Source organism: Chiloscyllium plagiosum, unplaced genomic scaffold, assembly GCF_037043375.1.
Source record: "Chiloscyllium plagiosum isolate Xiang-an unplaced genomic scaffold, Cpla_swu_hap1 HiC_scaffold_9, whole genome shotgun sequence".
Classification (NCBI taxonomy): domain Eukaryota; kingdom Metazoa; phylum Chordata; class Chondrichthyes; order Orectolobiformes; family Hemiscylliidae; genus Chiloscyllium; species Chiloscyllium plagiosum.
The window spans coordinates 3,265,014-3,289,856 of NW_028270147.1; the positions used below are offsets into that span (position 1 = coordinate 3,265,014).

The 24,843-nt window shown below is 48.1% G+C and overlaps 1 protein-coding gene across 5 annotated transcripts in view; it reads right to left on the bottom strand.

The window, feature by feature from the left end:
• slc44a5b (solute carrier family 44 member 5b) overlaps positions 1-24,843 on the bottom strand; it is a 290,000-nt gene that overhangs the window by 98,482 nt on the left and 166,675 nt on the right. For all 5 annotated transcript variants that reach the window (XM_043698569.2, XM_043698570.2, XM_043698572.2 and 2 more), the window contains exons 3-5: positions 21,277-21,350; positions 7,598-7,682; positions 972-1,056 (exon numbers count right to left, since the gene is read on the bottom strand). In XM_043698569.2, coding sequence (XP_043554504.1) covers positions 972-1,056; positions 7,598-7,682; positions 21,277-21,350 — 244 coding nt within the window. The remainder of the gene's footprint in view (positions 1-971; positions 1,057-7,597; positions 7,683-21,276; positions 21,351-24,843) is intronic.

Sequence of the window (24,843 nt, forward strand, 5' to 3'; positions counted from 1 at the left end):
CAGTGCCGCACAGTCATAGGGTCAGTGCTGAGGGTGTACCGCACTGTCAGATGGTCAGTGCTGAGGGAGTGCCGCACTGTCAGAGGGTCAGTACTGAGGACGTGCCCTACTATCAGAGGGTCATTGCTGAGGGAGTGCCGCACAGAGGTCAGTACTGAGGGAGTGCCGCACTGTCAGAGGGTCAGTACTGAGGGAGTGCTGCAATGGGAGGGTCAGTGCTGAGGGAGTGTCGCACTGTCGGAGGGTCAGCGCTGAGGGAGTGCCACACTGTCAGAGGGTCAGTGCTGAAGGAGTGCCGCACTGTCAGAGGGTTAGTGCCGAGGGAGTGTCGCACTGTCAGAGGGTCAGTACTGAGGGAGTGCCACAATGTCAGAGGGTCAGTTCTGAGGGAGTGCCGCAATGGGAGGGTCAGTGCTGAGGGAGTGTCGCACTATCGGAGGGTCAGTGCTGAGGGAGTGGCACACTGTCAGAGGGTCAGTACTGAGGGAGTGCTGCACTATCGGAGGGTAGAACTGAGGGGGTGCTGCACTGTCAGAGGGTCAGTACTGAGGGAGTGCCGCACTGTCAGAGGGTCAGAACTCAGGGAGTGCTGCACTGCCAGAGGGTCAGTGCTAAGGGAGCACTGGACTGTCAGAGGATCAGTACTGAGGGAGTGCCACAGTGTCAGAGGGTCAGTGCTGAGAGAGTGCCGCAATGGGGGGGTCAGTGCTGAGGGAGTGTCGCACTGTCGGAGGGTCAGCGCTGAGGGAGTGCCGCACTGTCGGAGCGTCAGTGCTGAGGGAGTGCCACACTGTCAGAGGGTCAGTGCTGAAAGAGTGCCGCACTGTCAGAGGGTCAGTGCTGAGGGAGAGCCGCACTGTCGGAGGGTCAGTACTGAGGGTGTGCCACACAGTCAGAGGGTCCGTGCTGACAGAGTGCCACACTGTTGGAGGGTCATTACTGAGTTGCACTGCTAGACCCTTGAGTCCTACCTGTTTTGTTGGGCATTGCAGGTTGATGAGAACCGCAGGGCTTGCACACTTCAGGATGTTGAAGTAGAATAAAATGGTCTTGTTCCTGAAAGAGATTGGGGCAAATATCAGGGACACCTTTCCAATTGATGATTGTATAATGGAAGGAAAAGGGTCTGTCAGTGCATTACCAATACCATTAACACTTCAAACCTGGCACATGTAACAAAATCTCATTTGAGCCTGGTCACTAAAGAACCTTGATTTGAATTTCAAATGAGTCAGTTTGCCTCGGGACTAACCTATCTGCTGCCCACAGACTTAGAAAGCAATCTTAATATTTTATTGTTCGTGTTCAATTCCTTCCATCAATCCACCAGCATCCCGTCTACCGCCTCCACCTCTTCCACTCTTCCTCCATTCCCTCCAGCTCACCACTCCACCGCAGCAACACTTCCAGTTTCTGGAATCTCCTGACACCAGCATTCCTTCCTGATCACTTCATCAACCCTCTCCTCTCTGACATCTCCAGTTTTACTCACTGCACCATCAGTGGCCATGCATTCGGCTGTCTGAGCCCTCGGCTACTGCTGAAGGGCCCTCAGCCTCTTCAACTCCCACTGTATCTCTCTCTCTGTCATTCTCTTTCTCGTCTCTCTGACTATGGGTGGCACGGTGGCTCACAGTGCCAGGCCCCTGGGTTTGATTCCATCCTCAAGTGACTATCTGTGTGGAGTTTGCACATTCTCCCCATGTCTGCTTGGGCTTTCTCCTGGTGCTCCAGTTTACTCCCACAATGCAAAGATGTGCAGGTTAGGGTGAATTGGCCATATTAAATTGCCCATAATGTTCAGGGATGTGGAGGTAAAGGGTAGTGGTCAGGGGTAAATTTGGAGTAATAGGGTAGGGGAATGGGTTTGGGTGGGATACTCTTTGGAGGGTTGGTGTGGAATTGCTGGGCCGAAGGGTCTGTTTCCACATTGTAAGGATTCTAATTCTCTCAGTCCCCCTGTCTTTCCTCTTGTTCTCTCATTGCTTTCTTTTGTCTCGCTCTTTCTCTTTCAGTCTATCTCTCCCCCTCTTTCTTCACTCCATCTCTCTGCTCTCGCTGTCTCTGTTGTTCTCTTTTCTTCTCACTCTCTCCTTCCTCTTGCTCTAACTGTTTCCTCTTGATTTCCACCTGAAATCGCTCTTGAAAATGGAATTCTTTGGTTGAGCTTTTCAAAGCCAACCCAGGAAATCTTGGGAGTTTACAGGAATCTGATAATGAAAGACTGGGGAATGAAACAGTAGGAACATTGCAGGGGGCGGTTGGCTGGATTTATAATGGATGGATGATCCCGATGAAGGTGATTGAATTTCCCGAAGAGATGACTCCAGTGCTGGCGATAGTGATGGATGATCTGCAGATAAAAACTTTCTCAAGAGACAGTGTACAAAGCCTGGAGCTCAGGGAACGGAAGGTAAATTAGTGGCATGAATCAGGGCATGTTCCCAAAATGTCAGCATGTGAGTGATATCACAGGGATCCATGATTTGTAAATGATGTGGACGATAAAAAGCACAGATACATCACAAATTTGCCGATGACACAGGGACAGATGACACAGTGAGCACTGAGCACGCTCAGATACATTCCGTCATAGCTCCGGGGCAGACGGGAATAGAACCCGGCCCATAGAGAGGGAGAACCGCCCCCACATCATCAGACCCTGGAGCCAGGACAGGAGTCAGCATCAAATCACAGGACAGTACGGGAGCAAATAGGTTTCAAATGTGACCTCGACCACTGAGAACCGAATTCAGCTCTGTCAGTGGGGCTTTGTAAACGGTGACAAATGAGACACAGTCATGATGAAACAGACTTTGCTGAGAGTTCCAGGTGTACAGATCACAGAAATATCATCAATAGGCACAGGAAATGACCCAAGAGGATGAAGGGATCTGCGCTTGACACCTCGACAGGAAGGTGACACAGGCCACGCCTGCAGCAGAAGCTGACAGACCCCGTGGCAGGAAACCCAGGGACAGCAGATGCTGGACATCAGAGTTTAGATCAGAGTGGTGCTGGAAAAGCACAGCAGGTCAGGGCAAGAGCCCTTCATCGGTCATTCCTGATGAAGGGCTTTTGCCAGAAACGTCGATTTTCCTGCTCCTCGGATGCTGCCTGACCTGCTGTGCTTTTCCAGCACCACTCTAATCTAGGCAGGAACAGCAAAGTAACAGAATTCACCAGAGGCCCAGCCCTGATCCCCTCCTATTGACCTGGGTTGCGGGAGTAAATGCTGCCCCTGTCGGCTACACCCACATCCCATGGTAGAATAAGAACAATGTTATTCCAGCAGTACGGCACAGCACTCCACGTTATACACTGGACACCCGACAACAAGAGAAAAGGTTCGCAATGTCGCAGAAGTCAGCACTTTGTTGGATCATCCCATCACAGCACTGAACTTCCCACAGTGCAAACTTCCCTCAGCACTAACCCTCTCACAGTGCGGCACTCCCTCAGCACTGACCCTCTGACAATGAGGCACTACCTCAGTACTGACCCTCTGACAATGCGGCACTACCTCAGTACTGACCCTCTGACAATGCCGCACTCCCTCAGCACTGACCCTCTGACAATGAGGCACTACCTCAGTACTGACCCTCTGACAATGCCGCACTCCCTCAGCACTGACCCTCTGACAATGCCGCACTCCCTCAGCACTGACCCTCTGACAATGCGGCACTACCTCAGTACTGACCCTCTGACAGTACAGCACTCCCTCAGTACTGACCCTCTGACAGTGCGGCACTCCCTCAGCACTGACCCTCTGACAGTGCGGCACTCCCTCAGTACTGACCCTCTGACAGTACAGCACTCCCTCAGTACTGACCCTCCAGCAGTGCGGTGCTCCCTCAGCACTAACCCTCTGACAGTGCGGCACTCCCTCAGTACTGACCTTCCAGCAGTGTGGCACTCCCTCAGCACTGACTCTCTGACAGTGTGGCACTCCCTCAGCACTGACCCTCAGTGTGGCACTCCCTCAGTACTCACCCTCTGACATTGCAGCACTCCCTCAGTACTGACCCTCTGACAGTGCGGCACTCCCTCAGCACTGACCCTCTGACAGTGCGGTACTCCATCAATACTCACCCTCTGGCAGTGCGGCACTCCCTCAGCACTGACCATCCAACAGTGCGGTACTCCTTCAGTACTGACCCTCCGACAATGCGGCACTCCCTCAGCACTGACCCTCCAACAGTGTGGCACTCCCTTGGTAGTGACCCTCTGACAATGCGGCACTACCTCAGTACTGACCCTCTGACAGTGCGGCACTCCCTCAGCACTGACCCTCTGACAGTGCGGCACTCCCTCAGCACTGACCCTCTGACAGTGCGGCACTCCCTCAGTACTGACCTTCTGACAGTGCGGCACTACCTCAGTACTGACCCTCTGACAGTGCGGCACTACCTCAGTACTGACCCTCTGACATTGCAGCACTCCCTCAGTACTGACCCTCTGACAGTGCGGCACTCCCTCAGCACTGACCCTCTGACAGTGCGGCACTCCCTCAGCACTGACCATCCAACAGTGCGGTACTCCTTCAGTACTGACCCTCCGACAATGCGGCACTCCCTCAGCACTGACCCTCCAACAGTGCGGCACTCCCTTGGTAGTGACCCTCTGACAGTGCAGCACTTCCTCAGTCGTGACACCCTGACAATGTTACACTCTCTCACCTTCAGTGATCTGTGCAGATACGCTTGGAGGTCTCTCCCTGCTGCTAGCCCTCCTGGTATACTCTCAATAATTATCTAGTCCCTTGATTGCCTTGCCCTTGGTGAATGCATTGCCTCACTCTTCTCCAGATTGAATGCCATTGTCATGTTTCCACCCACACTGCGCTTGGGAGTCTCACTGGAAACACCTTTACATCCTCTGAAACTTGCATTGACTAGAATCCTTCATTTCTTGTCACTGAGCCAATTTTGGATCCGACATGTCACGTTCCCCTGTTTCCTTTGGACTTCAAGCTCTCGGACCAGATGTGTCAGGGACCTTGTCAAATTCCGTATTAAAATGTGTGGAGTCAACACCTACTGCACTACCTTCATCAATCCTTGTTCCTTTCTCAAAACATTTAATTAAGTTAGTAAGACATGACCTTCCTTTAACAGCAGCCTACTAACGACCCCTGACTAACCTGTCCATAGTTTATCCTCTCTCTTGTTATTGATTGCAGTCATTTACCCATCACCAAGGCCAGACTGATCAGCCCATCATTATTTGGTCTATCCCTTGCAGTCTTATTGCTTGTCATCCTCCAGTCATCCGGTCCTTCACCTGAATCAAGTAGGAACTGAAAAATGACCCTGACAATATCTGCGATTCACTTCCAGAATAGACTCTGATGTGACTGATCCAGCCGCGGTGATTTATCCACCTTCAAGGAGGTCAGGCCCTCCAGCAGTTCTCTTCACATTATGTTTATTTTATCAAATATTTCATTCTCCTCTTCTTTCATGAGAATGTCTCCAACATCCCTCTCCTAAATTCCTCATTTCACAACATGCCCACAACTTTTGCGTCTGACACACACGTTATTCTGTTCAAATCAGAGAGGCCCAACTCTTCCCTTAGTCACCCTCAAATGCACTGATGAAACATCTTACATTTTCCTTCATTTTACCAGCCTTCTGTTTTATTTGTCTGATTTCCTCATTTCCTTCCTGACGTCAGCCCTCCGTGTTCAATACTCCTCTGTCAGACTTTGTTTGAGATTGCCATCAGCTCTGTTTTCCTAACTGGTCATATACAGTTAGCTTCTGGATAGCAGAGGAGGGGCAGGGGGTGGGTGGGGTGTGGAGGAGGAGGAGGAGTGGTGGGGGTGAGTGGGGAGCTGGGGCGTTTGGAGGGGGGGGCGTGTTCTGGATTTGGCAGTGCCAACCTTTCTCTCTATAAAAAGAATAAACCGTGCTGCATTGTTCCACATCCCTCGAGTTCCTGCCTTACATTGGTCAATTTCCATTAATATTATTTTTAATTATTCATTCACAGGCCAGGCTCACATTTATTGCCCATCCCTAACAGCCCAAAGGACAGCTAAGAGTCAACCACATTGCTGTGGGTGTGGAGTCACATGTAGGCCAGACCAGGTAAGGACAGCAGATTCTTTCCCTAAAGGGCATTAGTAACCCAGACGGGATTTTCTAATAATCAATGGTAGCTTCATGGTTGATCATCAGACTCTTCATTCCAGATGTTTGTTTAACTGAATTCAAATTCCACCATCTGTCATGGTAGCATTCGAATCCAAGTCTCTGGAACATTACCTGGGTCTCTGGATTAACACTCGAGTGAAAATACCTCAAGGTTATCTCCAGTGACCCTTTATGGACCCTTGCTCAGCACAGACCTGAAACGTTCACTCTGATTTCTCTCCACAGATGCTGCCAGACCTGCTGAGCTTTTCCAGCAATTTCTGGTTTTGTTTCTGAATTCCAGCATCTGCAGCTTTTTTGGGGGTTTGTCGTCTTGTTTCCTGAGGGAATGATCCCAGATTTTCTCTGCTCCCCATGTCAGTGTTTCCTGCATCAGCCCCAAAATCATCCAACTTATTCTGGAAAGTTCTGTCCCTTGGACCCATAGAATTATTGAACCATAGATACAGTACAGAAGAGGTTCTTCAGTCGATCGAGTCTCTACCATCAAAATGACACCGCTACATGCACTAGTCCCACACACCCATGCTGGATCCATAGCCTTGGATTTTATGACATATCAAGTGCTGATCCAAGTACTTTTTAAAGTTTCAGGTTACCCACCTCAACTCCCCTCCCAGACAGTGCATTCCAGACCCCGACCATCCTCTGAGTGAAGAAACCTTTCCTCAAATCCCCTCTAAAGCCCCTGCCTTCTATTCATAAAAGGATATCCTGTCATAGCACTCTCTCCCACAAAGGGACATAGATGCCCTTTATTGACTGTATAAAATGACTTTTAACTACTAAGCATTTTGCAAGTAGTAGAAATCGTAGCAATATAGAAACTAGGGGCAGGAAGAGGCCATTTGGCCCATCAAACCTGCTCCCCCATTTCCATACAATCCTGGCTGATCCTCTGATTCCCCTATCTAGCCCTGTGAGCCCGCTCTGTCATTCAACATGATCACGGCTGATCATCCAAATTCTCCCCATACCCTATGATCTCATTAGCCCAAAGAAACATGTCTAATCCTTTCTTGAAAGCATTCAGTGTTTTCGCCTCAGCTGCCCTCTACAGCTGTGAATTCTACAGGCTCCCTACTGGTTCTGGACTCCCCAGGTCACTGGGAATATTTATGGGGAGGCAGGCCTAGTGTGTACTCTCTGTTCTCCAGGTTGGAATCTTGCAGTGCTGGATTCCTTGTGCTGTTCCCTGAAGACAGTACATCACAAACGGAGCTGGGAAGTGGGTCCAACAAACAGATGCAGATGGAATCTGACAGGAATTTTATATGACTGTCGCATCACGCCTGTCTGCCAATGTCCTTCTGACCTGGGTCGACATCCTTTCGTTACTTGGCCATCATATTATCGACTTGAATGAAATCTCTCTGCCCCTCCACCATTCCCACCAACAATTCCCAAATTGCCCAGTGATGGAATTAGTTACTCACTCATTGACAGTCCCCTTCTGTCCACAGAATTGGCCACGGCTATCTGTCGGATACACCACTTTCCTCGGATCTCCATGGACCCAAGCTGAAAACAAAAGAAGTGGAAATGCTTCATTGATATGTCTGCCATTCCCCTCCATCCCACATGAAGCTAACTGACGACAAAGCCTTCAGAGTGTGTCCCTTCTTCAGCCCAGTGACATTAATCACAACTAGCACAAGGCCACATAGTGACCATAGCATCCACCTTCACAACTAAGAAAGGAACAAGGAAGTCTTCAACTCCCTTCCAGCCAAAAAATGGCACTGCCCGAATCTGGTTTCCTCTCCTGCAGCACCGTAATTTCCAAGTGTTATAGTTTGCTCAGGGAGTCCATCTTGCTGCGGCAACATACACCTTTACAAGCACGTGACCACCCAGAGCTAGGGGCAGTGATGGTGGAGGCACCAATGCCCATTATATCTCATGGTTGACCAGAAATGGCTTTGTGCATAGGAACTAATGTCTCTCAAACTTGACTGAGTTTTTTGAAGAAGTAACAAAGAGGATTGATGAAGGCAGAGTGGTAGATGTAATCTATATGGACTTCAGTAAGGCGTTTGACAAGGTTCCCCATGGGAGACTGAATAGCAAGGTCAGATCTCATGGAATAAAGGGAGAACTAGCCATTTGGATACAGAACTGGCTCAAAGGTAGAAGATAGAGGGTGGTGGTGGAGGGTTGTTTTTCAGACTGGAGGCCTGTGACCAGTGGAGTGCCACAAGGATTGGTGCTGGGTCCTCTACTTTTTGTCATTTACGTAAATGATTTGGATGCGGGCATAAAAGGTACAGTTAGTAAGTTTGCTGATGACACCAAAATTGGAGTTGTAGTGGACAGCGAAGAGGGTGACCTCAGAATATAACAGGATCTTGACCAGATGGGCCAATGGGCTGAGAAGTGGCAGATGGAGTTTAATTCAGATAAATGCGAGGTGCTGCATTTTGGGAAAGCAAATCTTAGCAGGACTTATACACTTAATGGTAAGGTCCTAGGGAGTGTTGCTGAATAAAGAGACCTTGGAGTACAGGTTCTTAGCTCCTTGAAAATGAAGTCGCAGGTAGATAGGGTAGCGAAGGAGGCGTTTGGTATGTTTTCCTTTATTGGTCAGAGTATTGAGTACAGCAGTTGGGAGGTCATGTTGCAGCTGTACAGGACATTGGTTAGGCCACTGTTGGAATATTGCATGCAATTCTGGTCTCCTTCCTATTGGAAAGATATTGTGAAACTTGAAAGGGTTCAGAAAAGATTTACAAGGATATTGCCAGGGTTTGGGGATTTGAGCTATAGGGAGAGGCTAAACAGGCTGGGGCTGTTTTCCCTGGAGCGTCGGAGGCTGAGGGGTGACCTTATAGAGGTTTACAAAATTATGAGGGGCACGGATAGGGTAAATAGGCAAAGTCTTTTCCCTGGGGTCAGGGAGTCCAAAACTAGAGGGCATAGGTTTAGGGTGAGAGGGGAAAGATATAAAAGAGATCTAAGAGGCAACCTTTTCACACAAAGGGTGGTACGGGTATGGAATAACCTGCCAGTGGAAGTGGTAGAGGCTGGTACAATTGAAACATTTAAGACTCTCTGACTCTATGACTCTAAATCTCTCCCTCCGTTACCACCCACCGATCGGGAATGTTGGAATGATTTAAGATCAACTGTTTGTGGCCACTTTAGACCTTCTTTCATTATCAGGTCCTGGAGCGGGACTTGGATCTGGATTTTCTGACTCAGAGGCAGGGACGTGGCCCATGATGCCCTCTGCAAGACTCTGTACATTATCAGTGAAGACTGGCATTACCAAGGAAAGGCTAAAGAGCGACCTGATGGAGAACTTTCAGATTAGGAAGGGATTGCAACACAGTAAACGTAGAAAATACATGTTCACAGGGGAGACTAAAGATGTAAGAAAATCACTAATATCCAGTTGGGAATTCAGGAGAAATCTTGATTCAGGGAAATGGGAGAGTGTGGGATTCCCTCCCACAAGGAGAAAGGGGCACTTTTACAATGAGATCTTTTTATATAGCATTTTTTTCTTTGTTTGTGAAATAAAGTTTTGTTCTTTTGTTAGCAGAACATCAGCAGCCTCACCCGAGCGTGAGCAATGATGAACCATCATGTTAATCCAATTACAAAAATATAACACATGGTCTATCAAGCCAGATTTCACTGTGGAACCCAATTTGTCAGGTTTACCATTAGCTGGAATCATCACAACGTGGTCACAGACAGTAGATTTGTCTTGGTGCCTCAGTGATGAGCTTGCAGCTCTGACAGCACATTGGTTTCCCACAAAGGGGGGCGGTGAGCGCCTGGAACACACTGCCAGAGGTGATGGTGGAAGCAGACACAATAGCAGCTTTCAAGAAGCATCTGGACGGATACATGTTTAGGAAGAGCGTGGAGGAACACAGATCCTGTAAGTGAAGACATGGAAGGATAAAATGTGCCAGCACAGGCTTGGAGGGCCGAAGGGCCTGTTCCTGTGCTGTATTGTCACTTGTTCTTTGTTCTTAGCACCTCTCTCGGAGTTTCGCGGGAGCTCAGATATTTCTGCTCATTCGGCTTGAACTTCCAGCTCAAAACTAAAAATGTCCCCATTGTAATCATGTTCCCTGACAAACACTGTACTGTGCCAGTTTGTACTTTGACAACACAATCTCCATGTGATCCCAGTTGTGGTTCAGTGGGCAACACTCCCAGCTCAGATGGTGGTGGCTGCACCTCAGACACTTGTAGACAGATTGGATAAATGGAATTAACTTTATTATCACATGTACTCACATGAGTCAAGTGAAAAGTTTATAAATCGACAAATTACAGCACCATCTTAGATACAGATTGTTCTGGTATAGCATGTTTCATTAACGCAAACTCACTGTAACGGGGTTGTCGAACTGGGGACATTGTTTCTAAAACGTGAACTTCTAAAACGTGTGTTGGCTGTAACGCAATTACATTGCTAACAATTTAAGTGCTATTTCTAAATTGCAATTTTTCTATAATGCAGGGTTGCACAAGAATACAACCATCGCATTATATAAGAGCTGCCTGGACAAAAGTAGCTGAAGAAAAATTCCTTAGGGGAAAACAATAGAAAAGTAAAGAATAAAAAGTTCAGAATAACTGTCTTTCTAACCCAGTCCATCCTGGACCCCAGCTGCAGGTAACTGGAAGACAACCCTGCTCTGGCTCGCTAGCGCCTGCTGCAGGAGGGGTCTGTCCTTGGTGACATTTCTCAAGCAGTGACCCCAGCGAGCACTGCACTATCCCAGTTGCTGGCTTGTGGGTGGAATATTAAGCCTGATCATTCGGTTACTGGCCAAAGGATGAAGCATTGGGGAGTTCTCCCCAGTGTTTTTGGCTCCAATATTGAAATAACATCTAGGCAGATATTTCTGGTCAGTATCCCACTGCTCTGTGGGAAAGGTACTGTATGCAGATCAGTCACTGCCTTTCCGACATTACAGCAGTGACTAACATTGTTTAAGTAGCTCATCAGCTATAAAGGGCTTCAGAAAATGAAGATGTAAGCACCTCACTTTCACTGGTGTCTGTGAGAGTGTGTATGTGTGTGTGTGCCTGTGTGTGAGTGTATGTGTATGTGAGAGAGAGTGTGTGTGTGTGTGAGTGAATGTCTGTGTGTGAGTGTGTGTGTGAGAAAGTGTGTGTGTGTCCATCTGTCTCACTGCATTTCTCTCTATAGCTTTCGCTGCCTGGTTTTTGTTCTCTCTCTCCACACTGTGCATTCATTCTCTCCCTGCAGAAACACATTGGTCATTTGTTGATGAGTCTAATTCTCATTCTGAACTCCTGTTTTATTTTTCTGCTCCCAATAAACAGCTCAATGATTGTGCAGAAATGAGACTGTGATTAAAGTGCTTGTTTTAAAACTGATTTTGCAGCCTGTTCTCCCTTGTATGCTGGCCAATAGTTATCTAAAATAAAAACAGATCATCTGTTTATTATGACAGTGTGGTTCTCGGGAGCGTGCGGTATACAAAGTGACTGACATGATTCCTCTATGTCAAACAGGTTCTACATTTCCAAATTACTGCATGGGTTGCAAAGCACTTTGGGACATGTTAATATTATGAAAGGAGCATTGTCAATGAAAGTTTTTTATCTTTATCAAGATCCATCTATACCTCTCATGATTTTACAAACTATCAGGTCACCTCTCAACCTCCTACACTCCAGTGAAAAAGGTCCCAGCCTATCCAGCCTCTCCTTATAAGTCAAACCCTCCATTCCCAGCAACATCTTGGTAAATCTCCAGCTTAATAGTATTTTGCTTTTCCCATACCCTGTCACCTTCACCGAAAGAAGAAAGAGTGATCGGATGTGGTGATGAAGAGCAAAGCAGAAATTAACCTGAAGGGATGGACAGGAGAATTATTAGCTGGAGAGGTATAAAATGTTGATTGCTGTGCTGGGCAGGCAGTCACTAATGAATATACACTTCGAATATAGAAACCATTAAAGCATGTAGGAGATTATTAACAGGGCTTTTTATGAAATATTTCTGATGTGCATCCATTAGTGACAATGTTCTAAACACTGCTGGAATATTATCTCACTGATTATAAAAGACAGCAAGCATCATTATCCCACTTACTGCTGCACTCTGGACTGCCGGTCCTGTCATTCTCCATTAACACCGTCGGCAGCTCGAATTCTGTGAGACAATTGCTTTATCAGCCACCCGTGGGATTTCGCTTGCCTAGCAGTGACGGGTTGGTGCTGGGTCCAAGATTCACTTCAGAACAGGTTTGTGTCCATGTGACACTCTGGTGCGCAGGTTGAGGGACTGTTCCCAATGATGCTCTGACTGTCATAGAGTCAGATTAGATTACCCACAGTGTGGAACCAGTCCCTTCGGCCCAACATGTCCATGCCAAGCCTCCGAAGAGCAACCCACCCAGACCTATTCCCCTACATTTACCCCTGACTAATGCACCTAACACTATGGGCAATTTAGCATGGCCAATTCACCTAACCTGCACATCTTTGGACTGTGGGAGGAAACCGGAGCACCCGGAGGAAACCCATGCAGACACGGGGAGAATGTGCAAACTCCACACAGACAGTTACCCGAGGCTGGAATTGAACCCGGGTCCCTGGCGCTGTGAGGCAGCAGTGCTAAGCACTGAGCCACCGTGCCGTCAGAGTCACACAGCACGGAAACAGACCATTCGGTCCAACCAGTCCATGCCGACCATAATCTCAAAGTAAACTAGTTCCACCTACCCTGGACAATATCCCTCCAAACCTTTCCTATTCGTGTACCTATCTGAATGTCATTTAAATGCTGTAACCATAGCCACATCCACCATTTCCTCAGGAAGTTCATTCTGCACGTGAAGCACACTCTGTGTAAAAGGAGTTGCCCCTCATGTCCTTTTTAGATCTTTCTCTCTCACCATAAAATGTGCCCTCTAGACTCTAGGGAAAAGACACCTGCCATTCATCTTATCTGTATCCCTCGTGATTTTATAAACCTCTATAAGGTCACCTCTCAACCTCCTACGCTCCAGTGAAAAACATCCCAACCTATCCAGCCTTTCTTTATAACTCAAACCCTCCCATTCCCAGCAACATCCTGGGAAAGCTGTTCGGAACCCTCTCCAGCTTAATAATATTCTTCCTATAACAGGGCGACCGGAACAGGACACGGGGTACCCCAGGAGAAGCCTCGTCAATGTCTTGTACAACATAATGTCCCAACTCCTCTACTCAAAGGTCTGAGCTATGAAGGCTAAATGGCTCAGTGACAGTGCCCAGTGATACTCTGACTGTGAGCCATTATAGACTGAAACATCGGGGATGAGGATAGACTGCAGAAGTTGGGACTGTTCTCTTTGGAGGGAAGAATGCTGAGAGGAGATTTAATAGTGGTTTTCAAAACCATGAGTGGGTTGGATAGAACAGACAGAAAGATAGGAAGTAGAAGCAGAATGAGGCCATTCGACCCTTTGAGCCTGCTCCACCATTCAATACTGTTCCCACTTTCTCCCCATCTCAAACTATATCTAAGTCCTTTTCAAAAATATTCAATGTTTTGACTTCAACTGCTTTCTGTGGCAGAGGATCCCCCAGGAAGTAACTGACCCCACTGGTAAAAAGAAGAAGAACAAGGGGCTCTCGACTTAAAGTGACCTCCAAAAGAAGCAAAGGCCAAGTGAAGAAAGCCATTTTCACACAGTGAGGAAGTAGGGGGTGAATGCACTGCCTGGAAATATGCCGACTCCAACAGATAGAGTTTGCCCCCTGACTCCCACAGATGCCAGTTTCTGCTCAGGCTCCTTGATGCCACACTCGGTCATGTGCGACTTTGATGTCATTGGGCTGTCACTCTCCCCTCCCCTCTGGAATTCAGCTCTTTTGTCCATGTTTGACCCAAGGCTGTAATAGGGTCAGGAGCTGAGTGACCCTGGGGGAATCAAACTGGGCGTCACTGAGCAGGTTATTGCGGAGTAGGTGCTGCTTAATAGCACTGTTGATGAGCCCTTCCATTACTTTACTGATGATCGAGAGTAGACTGATGGAGTGGTAATTGACTGGGTTGGATTTATCCTGCTTTTTAAGTATAGGACATACTTAGGCAATTTTCCACATTGTCGGATAGCTGCCAGTGTTGTAACTGTACTGTTAAAGCTTGGCTGGGGGAGCGGCAAATTCTGGAGCACACGTCCTCAGTACTATTGCTGGAATGTTATCAGGGCCCATTGCCTTTGCAGTATCCAGTGTCTCCAACCATTTCTGGATATCATGTGGTGTGAATCAAATTGGCTGGAGACTGGTATTTGAGATGTTGGGAACCACTGGAGGAGCCCGAGATGGGCCATCCACTCGGAACTTCTGGCTGAAGATTGTTGCGAATGTTTCAGCCTTACCTTTTGCACTGGTGTGCTGGGCTCCTCCATCATTGAGGATGGGAATACTTGTGAAGCCTCCTCCTCCAGTGAGTTGTTTAATTATCCACCATCATTCATGACTGGATGTGGCAGGACTGTAGAGCTTAGGTCTGATCCATTGGTTGTGGGATTGCTTAGCTCTGTCTATCACTTGCTACTTATGCTGTTTGGCAAGTTGTCCTGTTTGGTAGCTTCACCACATCTTCAGATGTGCCTGGTGCTGCTCCTGGCATGCCCTCCTGCACTCTCCATTGAACCAGGGTTGATCCCCTGGCTTGATGGTAATGGGTGAGTGGGGGATATGCCAGGCCATGAGGTTACAGATTGTGCTGGAGTACAGTTCTGTTGCTGTTGTTGGCCCACGCACCTCATGAATGCCCAGTCTTGAGTTGCTAGATCAGTTCGAAGTCTGTCGCATGTAGGATGGTGATAATGCCACACAACACGGTGGAGGGTATTTTCAATAAGAGAGCAAGACTTTGTCTCCACAAGGAATGTACAGTGATCACTCTTACCGATACTGTCAAGGACTGATGCATCTGCAACTGGCAGACTGATAAAGATGAGGTCAAGTCTGTTTTTTCCCTCATGTTGGTTCCCTGGTCAGTAGCACTGCTGCCGAGCCACTCTTGGTGGTAAACATTGAGATCCCGCACCCAGAGTACATTTTACATCCTTGCCATCCTCAGTGCTTCCTTAAAGTGTTGTTCAACATGGAGGAGTCCTCTAGCTTATCTCTCCACGCTTCAGGCTCTCCGCCTTTAATCCTGATGAAGGGCTTTTGCCTGAAACGTCGATTTTACTGCTCCTCGGATGCTGCCTGAACTGTTGTGCTCTTCTAGTACCACTAATCCAGAATCTGGTTTCCAGCATCTACAGTCATTGTTTTTACCATGGAGGAATACCCATTCATCAGCCATGTGAGGGTAATCAACAGGAGGTTTCCTTGCCCATGTTTAACCTGGAGCCATGAGACTTCATGGGGTCTGGAGTCAATGTTGAGAACTCCCAGAGCAACTCCCTCCCGACTGTATCCCATTGTGCTGCCACCTCTGCTGGGTCTGACCTGCTGGTGGGACAGGACATATCCAGGGATGGCGATGGTGGTATCTGGGACATTGTAAGGTCTGACTCTGTGGGTATGACTGTGTCAGGCTGGTGTTTGACTGGTCTGTGAGACAGCTCTCCCAATGTTGGCACTAGCCCCCAGATGCTAGTGAGGAGGACTGTGCTAGGTCAACAGGGCTGTTTCTGCCATTGCCTTTTTCAGTTCCTAGGTCGATGCCAGGTGATCTGACCAGTTTCATTTCTTTGAGACTTTGCAGCAATTGGTACAGCTGAATGGCTTGCTAGGCCATTTCAGAAAGCAGTTGAAAATCAACTACATTATAGTTACATGTAGATCAGACCCAGGTAAGAATGGAGTAGTGGTGCTGGAAGAGCACAGCAGTTCAGGCAGCATCCAAGGAGCTTCGAAATCGACGTTTTGGGCAAAAGCCCTTCATCAGGAATAAAGGCAGTGAGCCTGAAGAGTGGAGAGATAAGCTAGAGGAGGGTGGGGTTGGGGAGGAAGTAGCACCCTGCTCTTCCAGCACCACTAATTCAGAATCTGGTTTCCAGCATCTGCAGTCATTGTTTTTACCAGGTAAGAATGGCAGATTCCCTTCCCTGAAGGAGATTAGTGACCCAGGTTGGTTTTCCCGATAACGAGCAATGATTTCATGGTCATCAGTAGATTCTTAATTCCTGATTTTAAAAAACTGAATTCAAATTCCACCATGGCGGGACTTGAAGCCGGATCCCAGGACATTACCTGAGTTTCTGGATTAATAATCCACTCAGCCATTGCTGCCCCACAGAACTCAGTTTTAATCAGAAAGGTTTCAATTAAAAAATCTTCACACCATCGACCTCTAGATCAGAGTGAGAACTTTCTTACATTTGAGACCAATAGTCAGAGGAACGGAAGTTGGGATGTGAAAGATTAGATTAGATTCCCTACAGTATGGAAACAGGCCCTTCAGCCCAACAAGTCCACACCGACCCTCCGAACAGTAACCCACCCAGTTTCCCCTTGACTAATGCACCTAACACTACGGGCAATTTAGCATGGCCAATCCACTTGACCTGCACATCGTTGGATTGTGGGAGGAAACTGGAGCACCCGGAAAAAACCCACGCAGACACGGGGAGAATGCGCAAACTCCACACAGACAGTCGCCCGAGGCTGGGATCAAACCTGGGACCCTGGTGTGTGAGGCTGCAGTGCTAACCACTGAGCTACAATGCCATCCCTGGAGAATGGATGAAGGAGAAGAGGAGAGGAGAGGAGAGGAAAGAAAGTGGGAGGCAAGAAGAGACCAGGAAAGGGGAGGGAACAGAAAAGGGGAGGGAAGGTCGGAGAGAGGACAGGGGAAGCGCCCAAAAATAGGGTAGGAAGGGAGTGAGGAGAACAGAAGGCATGGAGGAGTGTTTGGAGAGGAGACCAGAGGTGGGCAAAAGGGAGGAGAGAAGAGGTGAGGAAAGAAGAGTTTGGGGTAGATAAAATAGGAATGGAGGGGCACGGAGGAATGAGAAGAGAGCAAAGGAGAGCGATGTGGAGGAAGGGAATCTTGGAGAAGGCTGAACAAGAGTGCGGGGAGAGTATAGGAGGTTTTGTAGATGGTGTTCAGGGAGCCCGAGGGGAGTTGTGGAGGTGGTGTTCGGGATGGGGGGTGTTGGGGAGATGGTATTCGGGGTGGGGGGGGGTGGCAGGTGTGGAGATCGTGTTTGGGGACTGGGGGGTGGGGGGGTAGTTGTGGAGATGGTGTTTGGGGGCTGGGAGGTGGGGGGGAGTTGTGGAGATGGTGTTTGGGGGCTGGGGGGTGAGGTTCTGGAAGCAGTGGAAGAGATGAATTGTCAGAGAAATAGAGCGAAAAGATGAAGTAACTCCATTTTAACTTTGAGAAACCAAACAGCAATTGCTGAGAAAACTCAGCAGGACTGGCAGCATCTGTAAAGATTGGGCAGACAAAAGAATGGGTAATTCAGACCATCAGCCATCATTTCCGCCACCTTCAGCGAGATGCCACCACCACATTCCCCTCCCCTCCCTTCTCCTCAAGAACGCCCAGTGACCCTTTCAGAACTGATGATAGCTGGGAAAAGGGCGGTATCCATGCTGGGGGGGCGGGGGGGTTTGGAGGATCAAACAATTGGTGGAGATGGAGACCAGAGAGAGAGATAGAAACAACAGATGGACTGAGGAGCATGACCTAGGGGAATGAATAGCTGCTAATGGAGTCCACCAGTAACTGACAATGGGTTGTCCCTCTACACCTCCATCCGTCATGACCAGGGCCTCCAAGCCCTCCATTTTTTTCTCTCCCGACGTCCCCAACAGTACCCTTCCACCGACACTCTCATTCGTTTGGCCAAACTGGTCCTCACCCTTAACAATTTCTCCTTCGAATCCTCCCACTTCCTCCAGACCAAAGGGGTAGCCATGGGCACACGTATGGGCCCCAGTCTCTTTGTTGGCTACGTAGAACAGTCCATCTTCCATAATTACACCGGCACCACTCCCCACCTCTTCCTCCGCTACATTGATAACTGCATTGGCGCCACGTCATGCTCCCGCGAGGAGGTTGAGAAATTCATCAACTTCAACACATTCCACCCTGACCTTAAATTTACCTGGACCATCTCTGACACCTCCCTCCCCTTCCTGGACCTCTCCATCTCCATTAATGACCGACTCGACACTGACATTTTTTACAAACCCACCGACTCCCACAGCTACCTGGATTACGCCTCTTCCCACCCTACCTCTTGCAAAAATGCCATCCCGTATTCCCAATTCCTCCGCCTCCGCCGTATCTGCTCCCAGGAGGACCAGTTCCACCACAGAACACACCAGATGGCCTCCTTCTTTAGAGACCACAATTTCCCTTCCCATGTGGTTAAAGATGCCCTCCAACGCATCTCGTCCACATCCCGCACTTCTGCCCTCAGACCCCACTCCTCCAACCGTAACAAGGACAGAACCCTCCTGATGCTCACCTTCCACCCTACCAACCTTCGCATAAACCAAATCATCCGCCGACATTTCCGCCACCTCCAAAAAGACCCCACCACCAAGGATATATTTCCCTTCCCACCCCTTTCCGCCTTCCGCAAAGACCGTTCCCTCTGTGACTACCTGGTCAGGTCCATGCCCCCCCTACAACCCACCCTCCCATCCTGGCATCTTCCCCTGCCACCGCAGGAACTGTAAAACCTGTGCCCACACCTCCTCCCTCACCTCCATCCAAGGCCCTAAAGGAGCCTTCCACATCCATCAAAGTTTTACCTGCACATCCACCAATATCATTTATTGCATCCATTGCTCCCGATGCAGTCTCCTCTACATTGGGTAGACTGGACGCCTCCTAGCAGAGCGCTTTAGGGAACATCTCCGGGACACCCGCACCAATCAACCACACCACCCTGTGGCCCAACATTTCAACTCCCCCTCCCACTCTGCCGAGGACATGGAGGTCCTGGGCCTCCTTCACCGCCGCTCCCTCACCACCAGACGCCTGGAGGAAGAACGCCTCATCTTCCGCCTCAGAACATTTCAACCCCAGGGCATCAATGTGGACTTCAACAGCTTCCTCATTTCCCCTTCCCCCATCTCACCCTAGTTCCAAACTTCCAGCTCAGCACTGTCCCCATGACTTGTCCTACTTGCCTATCTTCTTTTCCACCTATCCACTCCATCCTCCTCCCTGACCTATCACCTTCATCTCCTTCCCCACCTACCTATTGTACTCTATGCTACTCTCTCCCCACCCCCACCCTCCTCTAGCTTAACTCTCCACGCTTCAGGCTCTCTGCCTTTATTCCTGATGAAGGGCTTTTGCCCGAAACGTCGATTTTGCTGCTCCTCGGATGCTGCCTGAACTGTTGTGCTCTTCCAGCACCACTAATCCAAAATCTGGTTTCCAGCATCTGCAGTCATTGTTTTTACCTGTTTGTGGTAGCAGTCCAGGTGATGACACAGCCTGGTGTGTGGGGCTTAGGGTAAGGAGATGGGAACTTGATATTGAGTCCGGAGGGCTGCAGGGTTCCCAAGCTGAAAATGAGATGCTGTTCTTCCAGCTTGTGCTGAGCTTCTCTGGAGCACTGTAGCAAGCCTGAGACAGAGATGTTGGCTAGGGAAGAGAGTGGGGTGTTTAAGTGGTAAGCAACTGGAAGCTCAGGGTTGTTTTCTGTGGGCAGAACATAGGTGTTCTGTGATGTGGTCAGATAATCTGTGCTTCATTTCCCGAGTGTAGAGGAGACCACATTGTGAGCAGCAAATGTATTAGACTAGATTGTGAGAAGCTGAGAATGTGTTGCTGGAAAAGCGCAGCAGGTCAGGCAGCATCCAAAGAACAGGAGAATCGACGTTTCAGGCATAAGCCCTTCTTCAGGAAGCCCTTCTTCCTGAAGAAGGGCTTATGCCCGAAACGTCGATTCTCCTGTTCCTTGGATGCTGCCTGACCTACTGTGCTTTTCCAGCAACACGTTTTCAGCTCTCATCTCCAGCATCTGCAGCCCTCACTTTCTCTCATAGATTGTGAGAAGTGCAGGTAAAGTGCTGCTTCACCTGGAAAGTATGTTTGGGCCCTTGGATACTGAGGAGGGAGGAGGTAGGTGGGCAGGGGAAGGTGCCGTGGGGCTGTGGAGCAGTGTTTGGATGAAGGAAGAGTGAACCAGGTTGTCCTGGAGGGAATGGTCCCTGTGGAAGGCGGAGAAGGGAGGTGAGGGGAATGTGGTGGTGGCATCTCGCTGGAGGTGGCGGAAATAATGGCTGATGATCCTAGTGGCCTATTCTTTTGTCTTCCCAACCTCTTCCTCACTACCATCAACTCTGGAGAAGGGTCACTCAACCCAAAACATCAACTCTGCTTTCTCTCTCTGCAGACACTGCCAGATCTGCTGAGTTTCTCCAGCAATTTCTGTTTTTGTTTCCGATTTTAACATTTGCAGTTCTTTGTTTTCGATTGATTTTAATGTTCACTTGGTTTCTGGTATCACGCAAGCAAACAATTTTATAAAAAATACTTTTTCAGTTAAGTTGATAATCTGTAGAAAGATTGAAATCCATCTCACTTCGACTGAACAATAATGAGCTGAAATGGCAGTGGTTGATTAACCTTTGACCTTTGTAGACAGCCATCAGCTTTAAATCATTGAGCCTTTTTAGACCAGAGTGTGACATTAATTTTCTCTCAACATTATTCATTAATAATTGGCCACAATCGCCCATTATTGATTAAAGCTGAAGAGATGGTGACACAACATGGTCAGCTGTGGATAAAGCCGCCTTTCATTAACTTTTGTCTGTGTCAGGATTTGTTCGTCAATATCCATTGGAGCAAGCTGACAACAAATGAAAAATCAAACCAGGCCAGTTAAGTGACTTTTAGTTACAAGGCTTGGCTTAACCAGGTCTTCTTTCATTGGGAGTCATTACAGGATCAATGGTAACAACAGAACCTGTCAGAATTGATCTCATTCCGATTCATCACTGTACAAAGCAGGCCTATTACTTAACAGGAATGCTCAGGAGCCACCAAGACCTTTCATCTTATTTCCTTTAGACTTTAGAGGTGCCACTACTGTACGCTTTGTCCATGCATTCCCACAACAATCGACATGCTTAAGGAACGAGGGTAAGCAGAAACCGAGCATTTGGGTTTGATGGATTGAAACATACTCACCGACAACTCCCAGAGCAATGTAACCGAGAATCACAGCAATAAACAGCACACAGCATAGGATGTCAGTACAATGCCTAAAGTATGGAGAGAGAGAGAGAAACAGAAGGTACAGTCAAAGCAGCAACAACACAGGATCAGACAATGCCATTATCCCCAGCAACCTCCTCTGCCATTCTATTAGATCACAGCTGATTACTCACCTAACCCTACTTACTCCCATCTTTGCTCTATATTTTTCAGTAATCGTAACCAATAAAAATCTGTTGATCTCACAGGGGCAAGAGTAATCTATTTGATAGCTTCAGCATGTTCCGTTGTCCAATGAGATCATTATTGATCCGTGACTGAACTCTATTTAACTCCAGGTAAACTCGAGTCTTCTTATCCATCCACCCTTTACTGGTCCCAGCATCTGTAATCCCCAATCACAACAAATATCTGGAAAATACAACAACAATGGGTGCTGGAAATCTGAAACTGAAATTGCTGGAAAAAACTCAGCAGTTCTGGCAGCATTTGTGAAGATAGAAACTGAGTTAACATTTCTGTTTCCAAACCTCTGATTCTCTCTACAGATGCTGCCAGACCTGCTGAATTTCTCCAGCAATTTCTGTTTTTGTTTGTTAAAATCCAATTTCAGGCTTGAAAGCCCAATTAACGCCCAATCAGAATACTGCGATGAGTAACTCACCTCTGACTACAGAGAGCTGTGAACACAGATTATTCCATCAGACACACCAACTTTCCATCCATTGGCTCCCTCTACACTTCCCCCAGCCTAAGGAAGGCAGCCAACATCTTCAAAGACCCCTCCCACCCCGGTTATCATCACATCACTGACAACTGAACTCCAGGCTCTGTACCAACCCACAGCACACGGTGGGATCGGAGATATACCGAGGGTGAAGTTCCAGAAGGTGAGTTTATAGGTTATGCTTATTTGGGAGTCACATGAAAAAACATTCATCAAAGTGCGACTATTTCCACCTTAATAACAGCAGCTGGTGCCTCTCCTGTCTCAGCATGCCCTTGTTTTAGTCAGGGTACAGATGGCACTGTGACCATGTCAATGGATGAGTAACCAGAACCCAATCATGTTCTAGGACATGAATCCTGCCATGGTAGCTGGTGACATACAAGTTCAATCACATCTGGAATTAACAGAAAAACGAGTCTAAAGGTAACCGTGAAATTATTATTGCCACACAAACCTATCACAATCACTCATGTCCTTTGTGGAAAGAAATCTGCTGACCTTACCTGGTCTGGCCTACATGTGACTCCAGACCCACAGCAACCTGGTTGACTCTGAACAGTCCCTGCAATAAATGCTGTCCTAGCCAGTGACACGCACAAAACAAAACTATTTCCAAGAGGGTGGTGTTCCCATGTATCTGCTATCTTTGTCCTTCTAGATGGAAGTGATTTTGGGTTTGAAGGTGTTATCTGAGCATCTTTGGTGAATTTCTGCAGTGCATCTTATAGTTAATACACTGCTGCTGCTGAGCATTAGTGGTGGAGGGAGTGGATGTTTGTTTTGTGATTAGAGCGGTGCTGGAAAAGCACAGCAGGTCAAGCAGCATCCGAGGAGCAGGAAAATCGATGTTTCAGGCAGGAGCACTTCATCTTTCACCTTGTAGATGGTGCACAGGTTTGGAGAGTCAGGAGGTAAGTTACTCATCGCAGTATTCCAAACCTCTGACATGCTTTTGTAGTCACAGAGTTTATGTGGTGAGTTCAGTTCAGCTTCTGGTCAATGATAACCCCCAGGATATCAATAGTGGAGGATTCAGTGATGGTAATGGCATTCAGTGATAAGGGCTGGTGATTAGGTTGTCTCTTGTTGGAGACAGACATTGCCTGGGTGTTCTGCGTTGCGAACATAAATTGCCACTTTTGAGCCGAAACATGGATTTGCTGCTGATGCCTGGTTCGGGAAACACCAGGACCTCAGTGTTCCACTTCCAGCCAGTCTCCCACCTTCAGCCTCCCAACTATTTCCCCCTCCCTACTCCCCCCATGACCTTGAGGGGGAATAGCTGCTGGTATCTGACCTTGCATCAGCTTGAATTGCCCTACTCTGACTGACCCGCACTGGCTTCCAGGCATGAGTGTGCCCTTTGCTCTGTAACTTCCCCTACATTGCTGGGAGACCCTGCACCTCTCTAATGTTGGACACTATACCCAATGCTGCTGAATGAGACTAATTGACGTTCCCCCACCAACAGTCCTGAACCATCAGCTCCCAGTTCACTCCCTAAACCTCTCCACCTCTGACCTCACTTCCTGTCTTTAAAATAAAAGACCTGCCTCTTTGATGAAGCACCTGGTCACCTGACCTAACATTCCCTCATATGACACTATGTCACACTTAGAATCACAGAATCCGTGATGAAGCAGGCCAATCAGCCCACTGAGTCTACACTGACCTCCCAAAGAGCATGCCACCCAGACCCACCCCATTACCCTGTATCTCCCACAGCCAATCCACCTAACCCACTCATCTTTGGATTGTCGAGGAAACTCACGCAGACACGGGGAGAATGTGCAAACTCTACTCAGACAGTCACCCGAGGCTGGAATTGAACCCAGGTTACTGGTACTGTGAGGCAGCAGTGCTAACCACTGAGCCACCGTACCACTTCATTGTGAAATGCCCCCAGGAGGTACTCTCGGACATTTATTTTTATACTCAGGGTGCAACATAAATGTAATTGTTGTAGCGCTTTCTTCTGACACATTTTCTTTCTTTGTTAAAAGATGAGCTGCATTTTTAACACTGATTTCTACAAATCATCAGAATTCCCAAATGATAAACAAGCTGAAAGGCTCTGTCAGGGAGAAATCAATAACAGCTTTGATAGGGTCATTACAGATGACACGCTTTTAGATCACAGTAAAACTCCTCTGATTAACCAGCACCAACTCAACAAATCTTAGCTCCTCAATTTCAAATAAACTGATCCTTTGTAAGGCACAGTTTAAGAAATGCCTGTTTTTCAATCTCCCGCCAACCCTGCAGGTTCCTATTTTGTGTAAATTCCAGGCTGACATTTGGTCAAGGCACACTCCCTCTCACAGACAGCAATATTTCAATGCTGTGTCCTTGTTAGATCAACAACAATTTGCATTTCTGTAGCACCTTTCATGTTGCACCTTTTTTAGACCAATAACAGCTTGCATTTCTGTAGCATCTTCAGCCCCAAGGTACATCCCAGGAGGACGATCCCATCTTATTTGCGCTGCAGAGAGACTGGGAGAAGTGGGGCTGGATTTAATACAGCCTCGCAGAATGGGAATGGAATAGGGCCGGTGTCAACTTATTGCTGGAGAGGTTCTGTGTCAGTTCCTGGGAGTGAGAAGCCCACTCTCTGAGTGAACCGGATGTTGGAGGGGGCTGCTGTCAGCAGAGTGTCAATCAGACTCATACACCAGTACATTGACACAGATTAGACCAACAGATGTTGGTTCTAACATCCTTCCTTCCCACACCCCTCACCCCTAGTGACCATCCCCTCTCCCGGGATCTCTGTTCCACCCTCAGTCACCTTTGACCTGGATCCCCTG